Source organism: Haemorhous mexicanus, chromosome 32 (genome assembly GCF_027477595.1).
Source record: "Haemorhous mexicanus isolate bHaeMex1 chromosome 32, bHaeMex1.pri, whole genome shotgun sequence".
NCBI lineage: Eukaryota > Metazoa > Chordata > Aves > Passeriformes > Fringillidae > Haemorhous > Haemorhous mexicanus.
Window position 1 is genome coordinate 1858304 of NC_082372.1, and position 18148 is coordinate 1876451.

Genomic DNA, 18148 nt, shown 5'->3' on the forward strand with positions numbered 1-18148 from the left:
TCAGTAACTGTCACCTGCTGCAACCACAGAACAGGGGGCCCTTGTGAGGGAGTGACACACAACCCTCAAAACAACAACCCACGATTCCTGCACACACTCTAAAAAGGCAGGTTGGGGGTCAGACCAACCTAAAGAATTCCTGGAACATGTAAAGGAGTTCAAAGAAGTGTTTGAATGTGTATAATTTGAACAATACAATGGTAAAATTAGACAAGAAGGGTTGCTGTGGTTAACCATTGTGCCTCTGGCCATTGCCAAGCACCCAGTGCTGTTACTGATTTGTCTCTAATTATCCCTTATTAAACTTTTAAAAATTCTAAAGAGTGAGGCTCCTCTCTCACACAACCCAAGGTGCTCACCCCTTGTTGTTCTCCCAAGCCAGGATTTGTCAATCCTAAACTTTATCTGTGTGGAAGAGAAGGAGGCTGTGAAGAAAAGGAAGATGCACTGGTGTGGAGGCCCAGGGGCTTAACTCTCACTTATCTGCTTCCTTGCTGCACCTGTTGTTGTGCACATGTGCAATGTGTTATGCAGATTGGTTTACCATAGGGTGTTTTCTTAACTGGCCATTATCTTAATTGGTGATGGAGTTTGGATTGGTTGACCAATTGGATCTGTCTGTATTGGACTGTCTGTGAGGGGGTGAGTTTATTAATTAGTACAGAACAATACAGTATGGTAGGATAAGGTGATTGATCAGCCTCCTGCAATCATGGAGTCAATGCTAATTAATGCCACGACAGCCCTCGGCCCCCATCACTCAGAGCCTGAGCTGCTTGAGGTTTGTTCTGCTGGCAGCTGGGGACTGATGGTTTTTCTTTCAGCACTGGACAGTCCTTGTTCCAGTGCCCCCATTTCTTACAGGATGCACTCTGCTCCTTCTCCGCAGGGGAAGCTTTCTTGGGTGACTTTTCCTGAGCTGCCTTCTTGCTGGGTTGGGATGAACTCTTTCAGTTGGGCCCCTGTCTCAAAACACCTTCCAGGCACCCTCCAGCAGTTTATCTATGTCTTCAACTCCCTTTATCTGTTCTTCTTTTATCATTTGAAGCCTGACCCACACAAAACAAAACCAGATGTGCTTCACCCTCAGCTGATTCAGGATCTACATCAGTATATTTGATGGCAGTTTCTCTTCACCTGTTTAAAAAATCAGTGGCTGATTCATCATCATTTTGCCTCACTTGGTGAAGCTCTGACCAATTTACAGCTTTAGAGACCCCATGTTTTAACCCCCATTCCACGAGGCTTTGATATCAGTTTAATTTTGCCATCTGCTCGGGTGTATTTCCATCCCACCCCGGGTTTCCAAGGGGAAATCTCTCAGTGACAGCGCCTTGAAGCAGCTCCCTGGCTGTGCTCGCCTCAAGGAATGTTGGGATGGCTTTATTGACCACTTGTCTTTCAATGGGGTCAAGGAATGTGTCTGACACAGAGTTCAGAACAGACCAGTCTGATGTATATAGAGAATAATCATTTATTTATTTATTTATTTAAATATTTATTTATAGGCTGTATGGTGCACACATGAACTGATAGATTATATTGCACCAACCAGCAGCTACAAGGAATCACTGATAATAGCAGTATCAAATACCATATCAAATTTCTGGTGATCAATAGCAATGTGTAAAAGGCAATACAAAAGTGCAAAAGGCAATGCAGAATTGCAGAAGCCAATTATAAAATTGCAGTTTATGACTCGGCTCTGCTGCAGGCACAGTGGAAAGCTGGAAGCTGCTGAGGGGACTCATTCACCCCTGTCCCCTGTCCCTGAGTGTCCCTGAGTGTCCCCAGTGATATCACCCCTGGAATTCCCATCAGGATTTGGGACATCATCAAGGAAAATTCCCAGAAATTTTGCCAAATTTGCCTCAAATACTGAACGAGGAGGGCATAGGTGACAGCAGCAATGTCCCCGATGATGTCACTGCCATAATAATTTCACGGTGGTGACATCACCATCCCTACAGCAGCTTCGGGATGTCCTCGATGGCTTTTTGGCACTTCTCAGTCACCACAGGGGCACTGGAGCTGCTGGAATCACAACTGAAGATGTTGTTGATGTCATCAAGTGCCCCTAGCAGGTGATCCTTGGCCAGGCAGGTGTTGGCCACCCACAGCCGCTCAGCCACGGCCACCTTGGCTGGCAAAGCCTCGGGGACATCGGGGGACTCCTCCTCTGTCCCCTCCATGGTGTCTACGATGTCCCTGAGCAGGCGCTGCAGCTCCCGGGGGAAGGCGGTGGCTTTGTCACAGGTGGCCACCAAGTGCTCCAGCAGCCCCAGGGCGGCCTCCACCTCCTGTCCCCTCCTGGTGGCCATCAATGCCTGGCTCTTGGCCACCACAGCCTCTCCCATGGCCATGGTGGCCGCCAGCATCTCGTTGGTGGCCACCACCATCCGGGCCTTGAGTGCAGCCACAGTCGAAGCCCCCTCCTCCCTGTCAAGGGCCAGTGGCAGCTCCTGTTCCATGGCCACCATGTTCTCCTGAGCTGTCCCCAAGCAGGCGGCCGTGTCCTGCCAGTCCCTGGCCTTGGTGGTGGCTGCAACAGCGGCCTCAGCAGTGGCCACCTCCCTGCAGGAGTCACAGAGCTCGGTGGCCTCTCTGGCCAGCCGGTCCCATCTCTCCACAAGCCTGGCCACCGACTCCTGCCAGGTGCTGGTCACAGCTCTCACATCAGCCCAGGTGGTCTCAGGGGAGGCCCTGAGGGTGGCCAGGGCCTGGCCCAGGGAGGGGACACCAGAGTGGCCCAGGGAGGTGACACTCCTGTGGTTCAGGGTCCTACACAGGATCTGGGTGAAGTTCTCTAGGTCCTCATGCAGGGAGTTTGGGGACTCATGCAGGCACTTGGCCCGGTGTGGCTTGGTCACAGTCGCCACCAGCTTGCCCAGGGTGGCCACCATGGCCACCAGTGCCTGCAGCTGTGGAGGGGACACCTGGGGAGGGGACAGTGGAGGTGTCAGGGACCTGGTGGCACTTGCCTTGGAGGGCTCTGCTGTCCCCTCTGTCCCTTTGCAACCCCCAGTCCCCTCCTGCCATCCCTGTGTCCCCTCTGCAGGGACACAGGGGCATCACAAAGGTGGCACCAGGAACATGGCACTACCACCAGCCCAGTGGCACCAGTTCTGTCCAGGCAGGTGGCACTTGAGGGACTCTTGGTGACATGAGGAGCTGCTGGCACTCGAGGAGCTGGTAGCACATGAGGGGCTCTTGGTGACACAAAGAGCTGGTGGCACCCGAGGAGCTGGTGGTACTTGAGGGGCTCTTGGTGACACAAGGAGCTGGTGGCACTCAAGTGTCCACAACTCTCTCCAGTGACATCACTGCCCTGATGACATCACAGTGGTGACATCACTGTCCCAGCAGCAGCCTTGGGATGTCCTCAATGGCTCTTTGACACTGCTCAGCCACCACACAGCTGCCAGGGTCATTGGGGCCACCATGGTCACCACAGGGACTCAAGAGGAGGTTGTCAATGTCCCCAAGTGTACCTGGCAGGTGATCCTTGGCCAGGCGGGTGCTGGCATCCCACAGCCACTCAAACTTGGCCACCTTGGCCACCAAGGCCTGGAGGACGTCAGGGGACACCTCATTTATCCCCTTCAGGATGGCCTCGATGTCCTTGAAGGGGCACACAATGTTCCAGTTGAACAAGGTGGCTCTGTCACACGTGGCCACCAAGCGCTGCAGCAGCCCCAGGGCCACCTCTGCACAATGTCCCCTCCTGGTGGCCACCATAGCCTCTCCCATGGACTCACTGGTGGCTGCCGCCACCTGGGCATTGATGGTGGCTATTTCTCAGGCCACCTCCTCCTTGTCCAGGGCCACCATCAGCTGATGGTCCGTGACCACCTTCCTGTGGTTGTCATGGAGCTTGGCGGCCTCTCTGGCCAGCCAGTCCCATCTCTCCACGAGCTTGGCTACCAGTGTAGTCAACAGTCCCCAGCAGGTGATCCTTGACCAGGCGGACACTGGCCTCCCACAGCCGCTAGGCCATGGCCACCTTGGCCACCAAGGCCTTGGGGACTTTGGGGGATGCCTTACTTGTCCCCTCCAGGGCGGCCTCGATGTCCCTGAGCAGGCGCTGCAGCTCCCAGAGGAACAAAGTGGCTTCGTCACACACGGCCACCAAGCGCTCCAGCAGCCCCAGGGCCACCTCCACCTGCTGTCTCTCCATGGTGGCCATTGTTCCCTCGCTGGTGGCCTCCATGGCCTCTTCCCTCACCTGCGATTCAGGTCTGGCAACCACCTCAGCCCCCTCCTTCCCGTCCAGGGCCTGACCCAGCTCCATCATGTTTTCCTGAGCTGTCCCATAACGGGCAGCCTCGTCCTGCAGCTCCCTGGCCCGGGCAGTGGCCGCCTCAGTGACCATCACCCTGCAGGTGTTGCGGAGCTTGGTGGCTTTCCTGGCCAGTCGGGCCCAGCTGTTCATAAGCACAGCCACCAACCACTGCCGTTTGCTGGCCATCATTGTCACATCTAACCTGGTGGTCCATGGGGTGCTCTCGTAGGCAGCCAGCACCTGGCTCAGGGAGGTGACAGGGTCATCATCATCGGAGGTGACACTGCGGCGCCTCCAGGTGTCATCAATGCTTTACAGGCTGATGGAGCTCCTTGGTTAAATCCTCCAGGTCCCTGTGCAGGCACCCTGGGGACACGAACAGCCTCATCTCCTTCTCCTGCATAGGCAGGGTGGCCAGCAGCTTGTCAGGTTGGCCACCACAGTGACCTGTGGCTGCAGCAGGGTTGGAGACAGCTGGAGAGGGGACAGGGGAGGTGTCAGGGACCTGGTGGCACTTGCGGCCTCCTAGGCTGGCCCCCATGCCCTCGAGGGATCCCCTTTGTCCCCTCCATCCCTTTTGTCAGCCTCTTGTTCCCTCTGCCACCGCCTGCCCCTCCCCTCGTAGCCCCTCCCACGCCTGCCCCTCTGCCACTCCCTGCCCCCTCTGCTGTCCCCTCTGCCATGCCCCGCAAGCCACCATAGGGACTCAAGAAGAGGTTGTGGATGTCCCCAAGTGTCCCCAGCAGGTGATGATTGAATAGGCAGGTGCTAGCCTCCCACAGCTGCTTGGCCACGGCCACCTTGGCCACCAAGTCCTTGGGGACATTGGGTGACGCCTCATTTGTTCCTTTCAGGGTGGTCTCAATGTCCCTGAGTGGGCGCTGGAGCTCCCAGGGGAATGTGGTGGCTTTGTCACACGCAGCCACCAAGTGCTCCAGCAGCCCCAGGGCCACCTCCACCTCCTGTCTCTCCATGGTGGCCCTTATTCCCTCGCTGGCAGCCACCCTGGCCTGTCTCCTCACCCAGGCTTCATATTCGGCCATCACCTTGGCCCCCTTCTCCCTGCCCAGGGCAAGACTCAACTCCAGAATGTCTTCCTGAGCTGTCCAATAATGGGCAGCCTTGTCCTGCAGCTCCCTGGCCTGGGCGGTGGCCACCTTGATGGCCGCCTTGGTGGCCACCTCCCTCCAGGCATTGCGGAGCTCGGTGGCTTTCCCTGACAGCCGGGCCCAACCATCCACAAGCACATCCACCTACCCCTGCCACTTGTGGGCCACCATTGTCACATGGCTCCGGGGGGGTCCATAGGGTGCTCTTGCAGGCAGCCAGCGCCTGGCTCAGGGGGTTGACAGCGTCTTCCATCATCGGAGGTGACACTGCAGTGCCTCCAGGTGTCATCAGTGGAGTACAGATTGGTCCGGAGCTCCCTGGTGACTTTCTCCAGCTCCCTGTACAGGCACCTTGGGGACAGGAACGGCCTCATCTCCTCGTTCAGACTGGGTAGGATGGCCAGTAGGTTTGCCCAGGGTAGCCACTACGGTGACCTGTGGCAGCAGCACGGCCAGGGACAGCTGGTGGGGGGACAGGGGAGGTGTCAGGGACCTCATGGCACTTGTGGTGGCCCCCAGCCCCCGAGTGGTACCGCCAAAATCCATGGGAAGGTCCAGGATTTGGCCGCCTTGGCTCAATCCCAGGGGGTTTAGGCTCAGCCCGAGGAGATTTAGGCTCCATCCCGCCATTTCCAGGCGGATTCATTCCTCCGTTCCCAGCTGGATTTATGAGAGAACGCGGAGCGCTCTGAGGAGCCCACAAAATTGCCCTTAACAAACATGGCCGCGCTGCTTCTCTCGCGAGACCTCTGGCGAGAAGCGCCAAACGCTGCGCGGACCAATCAGAATGCATGGCAGAAGTACTGGCAGAAGTTACCCCCGCGTCGGCGTCGGCGGCTGCTTCCGGCTGAGACTCGGTGCATTGTGGGCATTGTGGTCCCGGTGGGGCCCAGCGGCGGCGGAGCGGGGCCGGGGCCGAGGCCGCGGGGGGGGCGGGGCGGGAATTTGGGGGCGCCGAGGGAGCCCCGGGACCCCTGCCGGCAGCACGGGATGGGCGACAGCGACCGCAGTCAGCACCGGGAGCGAGGGGAAGGGGGCGGGTGAGGAGGGAGTTGGGGGGAGCTGAGGGGGTTTGGGGGTTCGTGAGAGAGACTTGGGGGTTCTGAGGGGATCAGGGGGGTCGTGAGGGGGTTTGGGGGTTCGTGAGGGGATATGGAGGGTCCTGAGAGGGTTAACAGGGGATCTGAGGGGTTTTGGGGGGTCCTGAGAGGATGTGGAGGGTTCTGAGGGGCTTTGGGGAGTCCTGAGGGGGATCTAGGGGGTCCTGAGGGGTTAGGGGGAGATTTTGGGGGTTTGTGAGGAGATTGGGGGTCTGAAGGGATGTGAGGGTGTTTGTGGGGTCCTGAGGGTATGGGAGAGTCCTGAGGGAGAACTGGGGGGTTGTGAAGGGGTTTAGGGGTGATTTTGAGGGATTCTGAGGGAGAATTGAGGGTCCTGAGGGGATTTGGGAGGTTGTGACGGGGCTGAGGGGATGTGAGGGGCTTTGGAGGGTCCTGAGGGAGAACTGGGGACTCGTGAAGGTTTTTGGGGAGATTTTGGTGGGGTCTCTATGGAGAACTGGAGTTGTGAGTGGATTTGAGGGGGATTTTACGGGGTCTTGAGGGGGTCTGGGGGGGTCCTGCAGGAATTTGGAGGGGGATTTTGAGGGATCCTGAAGGGATTTTTTGGGGGTCCTGACTGGGTTTTGGGCATCCTGAGGGAATTTGGGGCGATTTTTGGGGGTCCTGCAGGGATTTTAGGACTGGATTTCCTGACTGGATTTGGGGGGATTTTGGGATCCCCGACTGGAGTTTGGGGTATTTTGGGGTAATTTTGTGTTCTCTGAGCAGAGTTTTGGGGGATTTGGGGTAATTTTGTGATCCTTGAGCGGAGTTTTGGGGTAATTTTGGGGTAATTTCCTGGTCCCTGACCGGAGTTTTGGGGAATTTGGGGTAATTCTGGGCTCCCTGCTGTTGCTGTGTGTTGCAGCTGGGTTCATCGTGCCCACGGAGGGCGCAGCTGCCGGCGCTGGGCAGGGGAACAAACGAGATGGGTCCTGGTTCCAGAAAGCTCCAGAATCTATTCCTTACCCCCGGGCAGGAGGGGCGGGATGGGGACGAAGGACCAGGCAAAGGCAGGGCCGGGGTTTTTTACAGGGGATCCCAGGGGGGAGTTGGCGTTGGAGGCAAGAGAGGAGTTCTTAGCAGCACAAGGAGGGTGAGATCAAATTCCTGTCTCTTAGGAACAGGGGCACTCCACAACTCCCTGTTTTTAAATTGATCAATGCATGCTGAATAACTTAAAATAAGGGGATTCTCGGGAATATGACTGAATAGTTTAAAAAACCAAAATGAATATTATTCCGCAAATTAATATTAATAATTAATAATTTTTAATTATGATTAACAAGGAATAGAAAAGCATTTGAGTCTTAATCACAAAGGATAAAGTAACAGAAATGATGATACTTGATTAAATGAATACATTTTTACTTCATGAGTTAACAGCTCAATCTCCTCAGGCTTTTGATCTCCTCACCAGGAGGGGTGCAGTTCTGGATCCCCTCTTCACGAGGGGCACAGACTTTAGTGTTTGGTCTCAGCTTTGGCACTGGTATTGTGGGTGTTGTTATTGTGAAAAATGAGTATTATATGGTTGGCTTTTTGCAAATAATAAAAGGAATATTATGTGTGTTATGTTAGAAAGTTAATCTGTTTTACTTAATTAATGCTGTGTTAATCCTCTTAAGTAGTGTGGTAAATAGAGTTTTAGGCTATAGCATAATATTAAAATAGAAACTATGCGATGTAAGATACTTTTCTAACTAGCTCAAGAAAGGGATGAGATGTTCAAGAAATTCTTTTCACAGAGATAACAGCAACAAGACACTAAAATCCCAAAGAGAAGAATTATTGCCTCCTTATCATGAAGAACCAGACTCCTTTCACCTCCTTCTTTCAGACTCCACGGAGCCAAACCAGGATTTACGAGATGTAGGGGGGTAAGGTGACAATAACCAGAAAAATCTCTACTTTGAAAGGAATGTTTGCATCATGTATGAGATTTATGAATATGCAGCAGGCTATTGCTTTTAAGGGTTAACCCTTTGTTAGCTGACATGCTTTCATGAGGAAAGCATCCAAATGTTCATAATTCTTTGCTTTTGTATTGTCCTTTATTGTCCTAACTCTGATTGTCCAAGTTCTTACTGTTCTATTTTTTTATTCCTGTTTTTGTAACTATTTTATTACTATTGAACATTTAAATTTTTAAAACGAGTGATTGGTTTTTCACAGGGTGGTGGTGAGGCCGGCTGACTCCTGCACGGGGCTCGCAGCCGCGCCACGCAGGCCCGGGGCAGGGCCAGCTGCAGAGGCACAGCAGGAAGGGGGAGAGGTAGGTAGGTAGGGGGGAAGGGGAGGTTTGGGACCAGAGGAGAAGGAATTGGTGGGAAAAAGGGGAATCTTAAACAGCGTGGTCAGCGCCGCTTTCAGAAGGAGGGCCCAGGACGGCGCGGCCTGCCATGATCCACTTGTACAAGTGGGGTTGTGATGGTTCATTAACTGATCTCAGAGTGCAAAACAACACAGAGGGGATTTCAGTATTCATCAAAACAAATGCACCTTTACTGAGTGCCCACAGCAAATGCGATAGAAGGATTAGAAAGGAGATAAAGGATAGAGAGAGAGAGAGGAAAAGAAGGGCTGGGGGGAATAGCTGCCAATGGAGAGATGAAATCCCTGTGGTCCGGCCAGTAGATCCGTCTTGTCACATCGAGGAGAATCTCAAATTCTTTGGTTAACTCAGGGGTCTCTTATAGTCCTCTGCTGAGGGGAGAATGGGTTAAGACAACAGAGAATAAGTGTATTGAAAACAGGTATGGACAGTCCATGTTCCAAAACAGGACAAAGCAATCTCAGCAGTGAGCGGGACCCATTGTTTCAGGATTGGTTCTGTGGGAAACCAGTCTTGGTCCAGCGAACACACCTGCAGGCAACACTTGGCAGACATCCCACTTCTGTCAGGCCAGCATCCTGTGTTAGAATTATAAGGGTCTCAGTCTCATTCCTTGGGAGGGGGCTTCAGTCTCCGTCCTTGATGGTGGTCATGAGGCAGATGAGGGATCTTCCGTGGGGGGATCACCAGAGTTAGCTCAGAAAGTTCATTTGGCCAAGAGATGGGGAAATTCATGGGCTGTTGTGGGATGGTGAAGCAGGTGTGAGACCGTGGAGGCACAGCAAGCACACCTGCACACAATCACTTGGTGAGCATCCACTTCAACCAGGCCAGAACTCCAGCCAGGGCCCTCAGGGTCTGTCCTGGCGACGGTCATGAGGCAAATGAGGGAAACTTCCAACCGTCTCTTACACAGCAATCACCATTCCAGGTAGGGAACGGGGGATGTGGAAAGACAGGGTGTGAAGGAGGACACAGGGTGGCGAGAGGATGGCAGTGCTCCCAAACTCCCTCCCAGTCACACCCAGCACCCCCAAACTCCCTCCCAGTGCCCACCAGGACTCCCCCAACCCCATCTCACCCTCCCCAGCATCCCCCAAACCCCTTCCCAGCCATTGCCAAGCCCCCAGCCCCTCTTCCAGTTCCAAGACAGCTCCCTTCAGCTCCTTCCCAGTGGCTCCCAGCACAGCCCAGTGGCTCTCCCAGTGCCCCCGGGGGCTCCCCCGTATCCCAGTGCAGCTCAGGGGGTGCTCCAGGCTGACGTGCTCCACCTGGCTGGTGTAGGTGAGCCTGCCCTGGGGGTGGGGGTTTCCAGCAGCTCCAGGAGCTGGTAGTCCAGTCCCTGTTGGGGACCATGTCGGTGGCCACCATGTGGTCTGAGAGCTCCTGCTGGCCCTGGAACCACCTCGCCTGGATGTGGGCAGAGTAGAAATCCATGACGGAGCAGAGCAGGCGGCTGGGGCCAGGCTGGGAACTCGAGGGCACCAGCAAGATGGACACACTGGGGGCACTGTGAGAGGGAGAGAGTGGGGACACACTGGAATCAGCTGGGGAGCACTGGGAGAGGGGAGGGCTTTAGTGGGGTGGAGAGGGACAGGGAATGCACTGGGAGGGAGTTGAGTGGCACCGAGAGAGGTGGGAGAGGATGGGGGGTACTGGGAGAGACGGTGGAAGTCTTGTCGTGAACTGGGAATGGACTGGGAATAGACTGGTAATTGACTTGGAGGGGCTGGTTGGAACTGGGATGGTCTGGGAATGAACTGGGAGGGACTGGAGTGGCACTGAGAAAGGTGGGAGGGGCACTCGGCACTATGAGAGAGCGTGAAAGTCGGAGAGTGGACTGGGAATAGACTGGAAGGGTCTGGGAGGGAGTTGGAGGGACTGCGGTGGCACTGGGAGGGATCTGGGAATGGACTGGGATGGAACTGGCAATGACGTGCGCGGCGCTGCGAGGCCGAGTCCAGCTCGGGGCACTCGGATCTGCGGATCATCCTAGCAACAGATGGGTCATCGGAGGGACGAGCTGTGATTGGCTGAGAGGCGTTATCTCCACGCTCGACCGAGATGGACGCGCCACAGAGCACTGGGAGTGACCGGGATGGACTGGGATGGGCTGGAGGAGCCACGGGGGGGTCACTGGGTGGGAGAGGATGTCCCAGTGATGGACACAAGGAGGGCTGCCGCCTCTGAGGCGATTCCCAGACTCGAGGGATACTGGGAATTTCAGGAGCTCCAGGGTCATTGGCAGGGCAGGGTCCGAGGGGACGCGCTCTGCCCCGCGCTCCCCTCGGCGCTCCACCGTTGTGAACGGGGCATTTTAAAGCTCGTAGTTTCGCCAGCACTGCGTGTCCACCAAAGCCCGGTAGTACTCCATGTGAACCGGGTGCCTGTTAGAGCGCTTGGCATTCATCTCCCCATAGGCGATGAACCCCACGTACACCCCGACGTCGCTGTCCAATATCAGGAACTGCTCCCGGTTGTAGATGAACCTCTCCACGAACCTCACCTTCTCCGTGCCGTTCAACAAGTGACACTCTTCAATCTCATCCTCTGGAACACCCTTGTGAGTGCAGGACACAGCTCCGGGGTGCCCCCCCAGCACTCCCAGAGCACCGGGGGCCAACCCGGATCCCCACTGCGCACTCCCTGTGCCCCACGGCCGCCATGGGACCCTCCTGCCCGCGCTGCCGCTTCCTCTGTGCCATCCTTCCCCCATTTCCCCTTCCACATCTTTTCCCCTCCCATCTCTGGCCGCTCCCAAAATCACTTTAAGGGTCCCGTTTCCCCATTTTCCTACAAATCCCCCAATCTCCAGCCACTCTCGGGCTCAGTTTCGGGGTCCCCCCTCCCCTTTTCCCCACCCTCTCCCAACGCTCCTTCACCTTCGCCCACCCCTCTGCCCCTCCCGCTCTCCCTTTTGGGGGGGTCCCCTCCTCCTCCTGTCCATTCCGGGCTCCCCCCTTCGCCCCCTTTTCCCCCTTCTCCCCCCCACCGTCCCACCGCCTCCCGGCCCCCCCCGCTCACCCGAGAGCCCCGCGCCCGCAGCCGGGGGGGCTCCCAGCACCACCAGTGCCACCAGTCCGGCCCCAGCTGCCGCCCCTCGCCCCACGGCCAGCGCCGGGCAGGGGCCGCAGCCCCGAAGCAGCCGCGCTGCGCTGGGAGCACCAGTCCGGAGCGGGGCGGGCTCGGCAGCGCCGCGCGCTCTCATTGGCTCCCGCCACTGCTGGGGAGCGATTGGCCACGGGCTCTGCCCAGCAACCGATGAGGCAATCCAACGCCCCGCGCTTTCATTGGCTGCGCCGCCTTCTGCCTGCGCTGGGATTGGCTGAGGCCTTTCCGGGAGGCTGCAGCCCCGGGCTGGGGGATTTTTTGGGGAGGGGGAACCTTGGGGCGCTGGGCAGGTGGGAGCTCAGGTGAGCCCAGAAATGCGTGCCCAGGTTCGCGGGATCTCAAGGGTGCCCGTGGCAAGTGGTGACGCTGGCCCGATGCAGAGCCGCTCTGTCCCTGCCCCCCGCAGCCGCACAGCGACAGAAAATGGAACCGAGGGTTCCTCCGTGGGGACAAGGACCGGGAGAGATCCCTCGGCAAATCCGGTACGGGCACAACAGACCCGGCCTGGGCACACGGAGGGAATTTATTACCAACCAAATCACAGCAGCACAAGGACAGGGCAAAGAAATCTCTCCAACACCTTCCCCCATCCAACGGGGATCACCCGGATCGGGGGTCACCAGGGCTCTGCCCAACGGGGATCACTGGGGATCATCCAGCTCGGATCCTCCCATGGGGGATTGAGCTGGAGCAGCGCATGAAGCTCTTCCCACACTCGGGACACTCGCAGGGCCTCTCCCTGGTGTGGAAGTGCTGGTGAGTGACGATCCCTGAATTCCACCTGAAGCTCTTCTGACATTCCAAGCACTCATGGAGCCGTTCCCCAGTGTGGATCTTGTGGTCCTTGGTGAGGTCGGAGGTTCCACTGAAGCTCTTCCCACGTTCCCCACACTCACAGGGCCTCTCCCCAGCGTGGATGTTCTGGTGTTCCATCAGGCTAGAGCTGTAGCTGAAACCCTTCCCACATTCCAAGCACTTGTAGGGCTTCTCCCCGCCATGAGGCTTCTCCACTGAGCTCCGGCTGGATCTCCAGACACCTTCCTGGCTCAGGGGGACTCTTTCCTTCCTGCAGCTCCCTGGGCTGGGTTTGCAGCCACTCCTCGTGAGGGATCTCTGGGGCTTTTCCTCCTCCTCCATCAGGCCACAGCTTGGCAATGACAGATCCTGGTTTGGGGGAAACCAAGGTGGGAGCGCCTTGGAGTAGAGGCTCCTCCTGCCCAATTCCATTTCTAGAAGTCAGCAGGGGTCTTGTGTCCATGAAAATCTCCACAATGTCAAGATTCAGCCCAAAAAAATCTCTCCCAGGAATTCCCTATCGCTGATCTCTCCACTTTTGGGGTTCCAGAGTTTTCCTTTCCTTGGGATGATGGGGGTCCAACGGCTCCAAGGCTTGTCCTTTCTCCAGTATCCTGCTTAGGGATGATCCAGGGGCTTTTGGGGGTCCATGGGGTCCCTTCTCCCCTGATGCTCTACTTTGAGATCCGAGGAGTCCCAGGGGTCCCTCTTCTCCAGGCTCCCCCCCTTTCAAGGCAGCCGGGGTCCCCCGGCTCTGGGATCGCCCCTCTCTGCTCTCCCCACTCTGGGGGTCCCAGGGGTTCCCCTCCTCTGCTCTCCCAGGGGTCCCCAGCACCAATGTCCTCCCCAGCCCATACTGGGCAATGGCCACGTGGACCCCCAAAGATCCCCCCAAGGGGCTCAGCCTTGGGGTCCTGCATGACCCAAAATTATAAACACAGAGAAAAAAACCTCCAAGAGACGCCAGATGATATTTGGGGCTCAAATCCACAATCTGCAGTCTCCAAACACACCCCAATAAAAAACCCTCTCAGCGACACCCCTGATAGATTTGGGACACGCCCCTCCTCCCCTCTCACCTGCAGGATGAGGTGGGGGCGATGGTCCCGCGGCTGCGGCCACAGGGGTCACTGGAACCTCCTGTTCCTGCTCCTGCTCCACCTCTTCCTACTCCTCCTTTTCCTCTCTCCCTCCTCTTCCTCCTTCCCAATCCCACCTCCTCCCCAGTTCCTGCCTTCTGTGTATTTAAGGTTGGAGACCCTTGCTTGTTTTTAGAACTAGAACAAAGATCCCTGATGGAACAAGGTTTGCTGCTTTTAGTCAGAAGTATCAGTGACTAAAGGTCACGTTTCCTTTGGTTTGGTGCCGTCCTTGTTCCCCCTCAGTGTTCAGGCTGGGCTATGGGGTGTCCTTGTGTGCTGCATTTTCCGAGTTCCTCTGGCATCCTTTGGGCAATAGGCTGTGCCCTGGGAGGGATCTTTGTGCTCCTTTGTGACACAGGAGAACCTTCCAGGTGGTTTCTGTGTGAGCTGCTGCTGTGGTGTCACAGGAGCAGTGCCACCTCCCCGTGGTGTTCCCGTTGCCATGGGACACGGAGGCCTCAGTGCCCTGAGTGGCTCTGGGCTTGCTGCCAGAGGATCCTCCTGCCCGAGGCATTCTCAGCAGCCAGCCCAGCCCTGACGGGTGTCCTTCTGTGCTCGGAGGGCTACAGGCTGCAGACGTGTGCAGCGCAGCCAAAATGATCCAGCACGTGGCTGCTGCAGTTTGCACTCTCTACTCTGTGGCTTATTCGGGGTATTTTTTAACCCACTTGGCACGTAAGTCGAGGCTTTCTCTCGCTGCAGCATCTGTGGCTTTGGACTTGCTGTGTGCTTTGTGTTCTTCCTCTGGAGCTGAGCTGATTTTGGAACCAAATTGCCATGAAGACACCATTGCTTTGGGAGAGCTGCTGCCAGCAGCTGCAGCTGAAAAAGGGGGTGTCTGCAGCCAGGGGGGCTTGCACAGCATTTGCAAAGAGCCCTGGGGGGTTCTGTTCCCTCAGGCAGGGAGTCTGTGCCAGCAGAGCCTGGAACTCCCTCCGTTTGCTGCTCCGGCCAAGAACTGACCCAGCCCAGTATTTTGTGCTGTTCTCTTGCTTGCTGTGGGAAGGGACTGTGGCTCCTGCAGGGATGCTGTGAGAGCAAAATGCTCTCTTGGGGTTGCCTTGCTCTGTGGCATTTCCCACCACAGGCAGTTTTCTCCTAACAGCATCTGGTTCATGTTCCCTCTCCCATTTCAGGGCACTTCTTCTGTGGATCCCGAGCAGCTCCTCCTTCGGTGAGTGGGAAAGGAACCTTTGGTGTTTGGAATTGTGCAGCAAGTGGTGAGTTTGGCATGTGGCAGCTGAGTGCCAGCCTGGGAGGCTGAAGGAAAGTTCCTGTCAGTGTCTCAGCAGCAGCAGTAGCAGCAAAGCGATCCCCAGCAGTTTTCTCCTTTTCTGCTGAAGAGCTTTTGAAGAGCTGCAGGTCTGGCTTTGCAGGCAGAGGATTGCTGGCTGGCTTTAGCCATGGTGGAATGTTGAATTCCCAGCAATAAGTGGCAATGTCAACTTTAGCCCATTGTTAGTTGGAACAGCTCCAAACCCAATTTCTGCTTAGTGCAGCTGGATGTGCAGCTGAGGATAAATAAGGTGAGAACTGAGGTAGAACTTCCCGTCCCTCACGCTGCCGTCCGTCCACAGGGCACAAAAGCAGCACCAGCACCTCCTGTGGCTTCCTCTGCTTCCAAAGAGGAGGCCAAAGAGGAGGAAGACAGCAGTGAGCTTCCCACTGTTCTGGGAGATGAGGGTGAACATCCCGCGGTGCGGGAATGCAACGGCGAGGCTCCTGCGGATTGGGACAAGGACAGTGGACATCTCCCGGAGTGGGACGAGGAAGGTGGATGTCCCCTGGTGTGGGACGAGGATGGACAAGCTCCCGAGGCATGGGATGAGGACAACGGACATCTCCCAATGTGGGATGAGGATGGAGGACATCCTGTGTCTTGGGAAGAGGAGAGTGAACATCTCCCAGCATGGGAAGTGGACAGCGAACATCCCCTGGCTTGGAAAGATGATGGCGAACCTGCAGCGTTTTGGGAAGAGGATGGAGAAGCTGCAGAATTTTGGGAAGAGGATGAAGAACCTCCCTCCGCTGTGGGATCCTGGGCTGAGCATTCTGACAGCAGCACAGCCCTGCAGCCAGAGGGGAGAGGGGAGTGGTGCCTGATGCAGCTGAGTACGTCTGCTCTGTCCCTGGGTGCCCGAGCAGGGCGCTGTGTGTGTGTCTCGGCATCAGCTGCACCCAGGGTTGCTCTGCAGCTGAATGTCACCGAGCCATTTCTTGTCCTTCCCCAGCTGAGACCAAGGGGCTCACGGCCCCAGGGAGTGGGGCTGCGTTCTGGCTCTGCTGCAGGGCGGGCTCTCACTCTGGGAGGGAGCGTCTTCCACGTGGTTTCTTTCAGGGAACACCGTGAGCGAGGCGGAGCCTGCCGAGAAATACCTGGAGCTGGAGCAGATTGGCCAAGGGTAAGGGCACAGCAGCGACTTCTGCACAAGCAGGGCCAGGGGTTGTGCTGGGGCAGGATCCAGTGAGAAGTCAGGAGAGCTCCAAACACCTTCAGACACTGGGCTACCATCCTGCTGTCTCTCAGTCCTGATCAGAATTGATAATTGAGGTCAGGAGGCACCGTCAGATCCCCCTGAGGCTGGCAGTGTCCTGCCTGCAGCAAGGAGCAGGACCTGGAAGATCTTCTGTCCCTGGAACTGGATTGCCTAAAAGAGCAACTCACCATCTGATGACTGTCAGAAAGCAATTCTCAAGAAGATTTCTTTCAAATATTTTCCTTTGAAAAATATCCATGGGTCAGAATGATCAACCTAAAGGTTTAGAAACAGAAACTAGAAGTGAACTAATAAGGGCTCTATTCTAGCACAGGTAACAGACCCCATCCATTCAGTAACAAACACAGAGCTGATGCACTCAGGGGGAAAATGCATCACCTGCCTTATGGCAGGGCCCTTGTGGAACCTGCAGGTATTAGGCAGGACATGGAAAAGGATGAAATGCATTCTTTTCCAGTTCTTTAGACACCCATTTCCCCTCCTAGGTTTTGAACTAAAGCAGTTCAGGGTGGACATTTGGGATTTGCTCCAGCCCAATTCCTTCGTGCTGGGTCTCAGTTTTCTCTTGCCCACCTTGCATGGCAGAGGGCTGGTGGCTGCTGTGCTGTTGTTGGAAGGGTCGATGCACCCAGGTGTTTGTGAAGGCTGCAGGCAGCAGAGATCTCCTGTCTGGGCTGGCTTTCACTGCCAGGGCCTAAAGCGCTGCTTCTTTCTTCTCTGCTGTTTTGTCTCCAGGGCTTTCGGAACCGTTTACAAAGGACTGGACAGGGCCACTGGAGGAGAGGTCAGTGTCAACACGCCCAGCACACCTGGCAGCTCTCCAGGGCTTTCCCCTCTGCTGGGAGCTGTGGCTGCAGCTTTGGGGGCCAGCAGAGCTTTCGTGCCCAGCCTGCTCCTCTGAAGGCAGAGCAGTGTCAGCCTGCAGAGCACAGCTGGGACAGACCTGGTCCTTCTGAAATGCCAAAGGAATGCAAGGAGGGCAGTGGTGTCTGTCAGAGCAGGACACGTTGGCTTGGTCTGCATATCTAAAAGTGTGAATGCATCAGCTGCTGGAGTCTGAGGCCCAGTTTATCTTCACCCCAGCCTCAGACAGGAACACTATTTAGCAGTTTTTCCATCCTGTCTTTCATCTTCAAAGGGAACCTCAAGGCCTGATTAGGGAGACATCCTGCTTGGGCTCAGTTTGAGGTTTTAGTCCTACATCAGCAGTTCACAGAGAGAGGGAGAGAAATGAGAAGATGGATGTCCAGAGCAAAGCTCTCTCCCAAACCCTGCATGTGTGTTTGGGTCTGGTGTCAGTGACAGCCTGTGACAGGGATCACATGAGCCATGGATGTGCGTGTTTGCTTTGTTGTGCAATCCCAAACAGAGCAGTTGCATCTGAAATCATGGCCAAATCCCATAGAACTGCTAAAGGGTTCCTGGCTGTTTTGCTCTGTTTTCACAGAACCAGAATAACCTCCTGCTTTCCAAATGGGTTTGAATAATAATAATGAGAGTGTTGAGGCCATTTGAGCAGACTGTAGGTGCAGAGGATGTTGTTAGAGCTTTGAGGCTGACAGCTGAGGGACTATTTCTGTAGAGCTGGCAAGGCCAAATGTCTCTGGCCATGTGTCCTGTGAGCAGCCCCCAGCTGGCAGAGCAATGGGCTGTGGGAATGGCACTTGCTGAGCTCTGGTGTCCCATCCCAAGGCAGTTTGGCACAGCCCAGCTCCGTCACTCCAAACAGACTCGCTCCGTGTTTGCTGTGGCCTCCTGCCACAGACTCCTGCAGTT

General features: G+C 56.1%; 1 protein-coding gene and 1 long non-coding RNA gene across 2 annotated transcripts; both read right to left on the bottom strand.

Annotated features, from left to right (window-relative positions):
* Nucleotides 1-8974: 8974 nt before the first annotated feature.
* Nucleotides 8975-9869, bottom strand: LOC132340658 (uncharacterized). Its single transcript, XR_009489975.1, has 2 exons — nt 9358-9869; nt 8975-9197 (listed from the first exon to the last, which is right to left on the bottom strand). It is a non-coding gene; the product is annotated as an uncharacterized LOC132340658 (long non-coding RNA).
* A 515-nt stretch (nt 9870-10384) lies between these two features.
* On the bottom strand, nt 10385-11542 carry LOC132340460 (H-2 class II histocompatibility antigen, I-E beta chain-like). Its single transcript, XM_059871486.1, has one exon. It carries the CDS (start codon nt 11540-11542, stop codon nt 11144-11146), a length of 399 nt encoding a protein of 132 aa, XP_059727469.1. The 3' UTR covers nt 10385-11143.
* Between the last annotated feature and the right edge of the window lie 6606 nt (nt 11543-18148).

Excerpts from the sequence above, each read along its gene's own strand:
- LOC132340460 (XM_059871486.1), bottom strand. The coding sequence starts at position 11,542 with ATGGGGGAAGGATGGCACAGAGGAAGCGGCAGCGCGGGCAGGAGGGTC.